This window comes from Cyclopterus lumpus, chromosome 14 (assembly GCF_009769545.1).
Source record: "Cyclopterus lumpus isolate fCycLum1 chromosome 14, fCycLum1.pri, whole genome shotgun sequence".
Taxonomy (NCBI): Eukaryota; Metazoa; Chordata; class Actinopteri; order Perciformes; family Cyclopteridae; genus Cyclopterus; species Cyclopterus lumpus.
In genome coordinates, this window is record NC_046979.1 from 19011107 (window position 1) to 19016887 (window position 5781).

A 5781-nucleotide genomic window follows, 5' to 3' on the forward strand; every position below is an offset into this window, starting at 1 on the left:
GGTTGACTGCCCTCGTCAGGCAGGGTGGCTAATTCACAAATAACGTTACTTGTTTCCTTTAACTCCGTGTGCTACAAAATGTCAAGTAGGCGTAGGTAGGTTACACAATGTAGTATTTACAAAAACAACTAACTTGTACAAAGAAGTCTAGGTAGGGTGGAATTGTTCAGTGAGGTGTGTCACAATTAGTAGGTTGGTTTTTGCAACAATAGCCAGTCTAGCAAGTTCAAACGTGTTAAATGTGTTAAACATAGTTCTTGCTCTGTTGCAGAATATTTTGTATCTCCAACAGTGCATCGTCTTCCCACAGTGGGGTCAACAGTGTTGATGAGCATTGTGTACATGTGTCCACCAGAGGTCGCAAGCTCACAAGGGATTTTACAGGTATTTACTAAAATGGGACAATCCCTCATCTTTGCAGTGCAAGTCCAGAGCCTGGAGTTTAGTTACATTATGGGAAAATGTTTATTCATAAAACATTTCAATCAGGGATACGATATCACTGAACAATGGCAGAACAAAGGGTTTTGGGCAGTTTTTTCCATATCCTCTCTGGTGTAGTTTCAAAGTGTTTCCCCCAAGGCTGCAGGGATAGGATTCCGACAAGAGAAGGATACTGAAGGCTACAGACGATTAGGACTGAAACAAAACCTTCTTTTTTTGTCAATGTCATGAGCTGAAACGTTTCATTGCACATAACTGGCAACTAAAGTATGATTAAAAGAATGAGATATGGGAATATGTAACTGACAGAACACATAATGAAGTCCAAATGAAAAACATGTCTTATTATCTTTCTAGTTCCTAGTTGTAGGACATGTAAAATGTTGCCAGTGAAACCAAAATAACAACACAGTCTTATTATCTTATTATCAGGATACTTTGACATTACAGGCACTTAAGATTTAGTAAAGAGAAAAAGAAAAATACAGCCAATTGCATGTAATCTTATCTCCTACAATAATCAAGTGGAACTACGTTTGTAAAGAAAAGTGAATGTGTTGCATCGCATAATACTGAATCCAATTTGAATGACTAACTCAATGATAAAGATCTTTCAAGTCAGACTGGACCAAACCCTAGATCCGCATACCACAAACATTTTAAAAGCTAGAACTCAGGAGCCTCTCAGTGACACCTCAGCTACTCCTCTACGAGTCCTCTTGAGCCTCTCAGACCTCCTCAAAGCCAGCACCGCTCAGACACACCATCATGACACACCAACACGTTCTCTCCCTCTGTCTCACAACAGATGCATTTTATTTTGATGTTGGTAATGCAAACACACAGATATGTTAAATTAATCTTAATGCATAGTGGATGTGATTTCTGAGGATAACATTGAATCCGGTGAGATCAAAAATGCAGGCAGAAAGTTAATTAGCCAGCGGAGTGAAAGTCTGTGACCATAGAAGTATGAGTTAAAAAAATAATAAAAATGACACAATGATATCACAGTTCATCTTTGTTTAAAAAAAAAAAAGTTTATCGATCAATTGCATTGTAAGCATTGTATCATAACCTGTATAAATGATCATGTGATACATCAATCAATCAAGTAGAAACTTCACTATTTTCAAACGATAATTTAAATGTATTCACTTTGTACATTTCATACATTTTACATTCATTGTGCAAAATATTTACAGTCATCAAGAACAGCTCCCCCGAATGACAACACGACGCATAGTCAATAAAAAATGTCTTGTAAAAGAATTATAATATATTACCAGATAATAATCATGGTTTTGGTCTGTATATACGTACAACTCTGAATCACATTTGTACATTGATCATAGGAAGCGTGTTATTGAATCACTTATTGATAAGGGTGATGGCTGAGTCATACCAAACCCAGAAGCCTGGATAGACAGCCTCGCTAAAGGAGGCCTTGAAGCGGTGGATGAGGGACATGGTCTCCCCTACAGCGTAGAAAGCCAGGGTGCCCTTGGCGTGGTCGAGGAACACCCCGATACGTGACGAGTAGGGTGCGTTGATCTCGATCTGGTCTTTGCTGTGGCGGGCTGAGTAGCTGGCATCGGAGCAGAAGAGGCTCCACGACTTGCGGTTGTAGCCGATGCGGCAGCCGTCTCCGTAACCCGTCCTCTTGATGCCTTTGTAGGTGACTCCGATGGCAGCCCCCTCCCCGCTCCAGTCAACTTCCCAGTAGTAAGCCCCTCCAGAGAGAGACTCCTTACACAGGACCTGGGGCAGGGAGTCGAACCTGGCAGGGTGGTCACCGTAAGACTGGGGGTCTTTCTTGAGGATGGCTTTCCTGTTCCCCCGAGACAAGTAGAGCTGTCTGTAGGCAGTGTTGGAGTCCAGAGTGAGCTCGCAAGCATCTAGGAAGATAAATCGGTCATTTCATTCACAAGAGGACGCGTTTAAGTGCTTGGTTTTAATGTGAAGGAGGAAACCAAAGATGGACAAAGCACTCCCACACCATTGCACCACCAGTGGCAAGTAGTTAGTTGTTCTGCTTTTGTTATATTCTTAACTTTTGTGTGATTTAAAAGAGAAGTGGAAGACCCTCTGACTGCACACAGAAATCAGAATAATAACTGGGGTTGGATGTCACCTGCTGTTTATCTCCACCTCTGCGGATCACAGTTGGTGGGACGCCCGGTGGGCTCTCCTAGATCTGCCCGGCCTATTATCTCCCGACCTATTATCTGGAATGCCAGAGGTATCAACACTGCTGGTGAGTTTGGCCACAAACTGAAGTTCCGGCTAACAAAGGCCAATCAGGAACTGTAGCTGTAAGGTGAGACCCAAAACCTTTCAACCCCTCCCCCCTTTGACCTTAGAGACGATGCAGTTTGTTTTCAGTGGAATAACAGTAACTGTCACTTTGCCTAAAACAGAATTTACATATAAAAGCAGAACACGAGAACATGTTTTCTCAAGGATCTATTCAGATGTTCTGTTTGTGTTGTAATCTGACTGGTTAGTGGACATCAGAGCTTCACTTAAAACAAGGAGGCGGCGCTTCATTCGCAAACTCCAAAACCCCAAAGCTGTGTGAGTGCCAGCTGATACATTTGTAACGAGTCAACCCTCGTCTCTGTCAACACTGGAGGACGTTCAGCAGAGTTTCTAGGACCACGGGGTCTGACAGAGAAACTCATCAGCAGTTCATTTGCCTCCTGATCTGAAATGAGCCGGGAGAGCAGTGGAAAGAGGAACGGAGGAACTGAGACTCACATTTCAGGAAGTCGTCCCTGTACTGAGGGTCCTGGACCGGCAGAGACTTGTACACGGGGGCTTCGTCACCTGGGAAAGTGAATGTGAATCATTTAGGAAGATAGTGACAGTGGCATAATGGAATATAACAGCTTGGAGGAGGAGTGTGTTAAAGTGAACTCGCTGACATCATCCTAATCAAAGTAAACATTTAACCATGTGGCACCTGAGTGACCCCCGGCTTCCCTCTAATGGATAACATCAAACAGGACTGCACAAAGCCCTACTGAGGACGAGGGAGAATGGAACTCTTAACTAACCACCCCGTGTCAACTGATGCTTCACTTTAAATGTTTCTTTCTACAATTTCTAAAAATGATTGCTCTGCTGGCTTCGTGGATTGTCGAAAAAAAGTCACATGCGCTATTATTAAAACCGTATGTTATCCCATCTAACAGGCGAGTTATTTTTATTAAACGGCTGACTTACTTTTCATTAACTTTTTCTTTTTGGATTCGTCCAGTTGGCAGAAGGTCATTTTGTTAACTGCCAAAAAAAGAAAAAGAAATAGTCATTTAAAAAAAAAAACGAGAAGATGAATGCGGTCACACGTGCATCGTGACACCAGATCATGAACAATAAATTAGAGTATCTAAATCCTGCGCTTCTGAACTCACCTGTCTTGGCCACCTTGACCAGCTCGTCATTGCTGAATTCGTTCAGGTGCTGCTTCATCTCAGAGACGGCCTTCGTGACCGGGCCGAAGGTGAAGTAGGGGTTGACGGTCACCGTCGGCAGCTCCTCCGCCTCCGTCTGGGCTATCAGCATGTGGTAGGTCTAAGCAGGGGAGAAAAACAGCCACGATAAGGTGTACTTTCAATGTGTTTGTTTTTCCACCGCGTTGCAACGGGCAGAGCGGTGGTCGATCTTCTCTTTTTACATTGACTGATACACATTTAAACGGGATAGGCTCCGCCTCCTTGTATTGGATGAACTTTCTCATTGATGGCCCTGACTCTGGCTCGTGTCTCTGTCCCACGGTTACCTGGATGAAGTGGATGTGATCCTCAGTGCGGGACAGCTGGGTGATCTCGTTGTCCCTCCTCTTCAGGTCGGCGATCTCATGGGTCAGACGCTCCACGTGGCCCTCGGCGTTGTTGAGAGCCGCTCTCTTGTTGGCGGCGATGAGCTTGGTCATCTCCTGCTGCATCCGCTCAATGGAGCGCATCATGTCGGCAAACATCTTCTCGCATTCCTGCAGCGCCGTGTGGGCTGAGCTCTGCACGGGAAGCAAGCATTGCACAGGCATAAATCACACTGAGAGAGGCTGTCACCGCTTCTGGAATGTCGTCCGTCCTGGTAGTCGATTTGACTTTCCATTCGGCCTCTCGTTGTTAGTCTGCTTTTATCTGTGATTGATGGCGGTGGCACAAACCTTGAGTGAGTCCACTGCTTGTTTCAGTTCCTCCATCTGCTTGAGTCGGTCATGAATCTTCTCCTGGATCTCGGCCTGGGTGGCGCCCAGCCGTTGCTGTGGGGAAAACAACAGGCGTTGTTGTTGATGATGATCCCTCAAAATAACATCTCAAATTGACAACAAAAATCATCAAATCTGTATATTTTCTTACATTTGTGTTTACTTAACGTTATCATTTATGACACCGAGTGCAGCTCAAAGTTTACCGACGCAAGAAGCAGCTTTATTATCACAGGGGTGTGTCTCGCATAATGTTTGTTTCATCTATTTTAAGCTGCTCTGTGGAGAGTGACCTGCCTCTGTGTCGCAGGTAATGTGTCACCGCCGATTCCCAAATAACAAAAGGGTTCACGCACATTAATCAGTCATGCTGATCAAAGCACATTGTATTGCTCCCAGTAAACCTGTAGCTGAGCTGGTGGCCAGTCTGAAAACCAGCGTCGTCAAACGTACCTGCTCCTCCGCCCGCTCCTGCTCGGCAGACACCATGTCGTGACCTTTGTGTTCTTTCACCGTGCACAGGACGCAGATGCACATCTGGTCAGTGCGACAGAACAGCTCCAGACCCTTCTGATGCTGGGGACAGATCTGTCGGTCCAGGTGGCCGATTTCATCCACCAGCTTGTGCCTTTTAAACGTGTTTGACTCGTAGTGGGGCTTGAGATGCTTCTCGCAGTAGGAGGCCAGACACATCAGGCAGGTCTTGACGGCTTTGTGCTTCTTTCCGATGCAGATGTCACAGCCTACGTCCTGGGGCCCGGCGTAGTTGTAGTCGGGGTCCGGAGGCGGAGGCGGAAAGGATTCGGAGTTGCGTTGGATGGTGGAGCTCCGGGAGCTTCCCATGCGCCTCGGGGTGGGCCTCTTGCTGTACGTGACCCTGCACTCTGGACAGATGTACGAGCCCGTGTGGTCGGCATGGTCCCAGTATGTCTTCAGGCAAACGGAGCAGAAGATGTGGCCACACGGGATGGACACGGGATCCCTGAGGTGTTCCTTACACAGGTAGCAGTTGTCCTGGTCAGATGACATGGAGACGATTCAATGAGGTTCCTTCTAATGCAGTGAAGATGTTGTGTAGACACAACAGTCAGTGGCTCAACACAGTGGCAGAGTGATCCCAC

At 45.8% G+C, this 5781-nt stretch overlaps 1 protein-coding gene across 1 annotated transcript; it reads right to left on the reverse strand.

Moving 5' to 3' along the window:
• Window positions 1-1224: 1224 nt before the first annotated feature.
• Window positions 1225-5781, reverse strand: ftr83 (finTRIM family, member 83). The gene is made up of 7 exons (XM_034551139.1): window positions 5114-5781; window positions 4619-4714; window positions 4229-4462; window positions 3861-4020; window positions 3673-3729; window positions 3205-3273; window positions 1225-2342 (listed from the first exon to the last, which is right to left on the reverse strand). Exons 1-7 carry the CDS (start codon window positions 5687-5689, stop codon window positions 1816-1818), a joined length of 1719 nt encoding a protein of 572 aa, XP_034407030.1. The 5' UTR covers window positions 5690-5781; the 3' UTR covers window positions 1225-1815.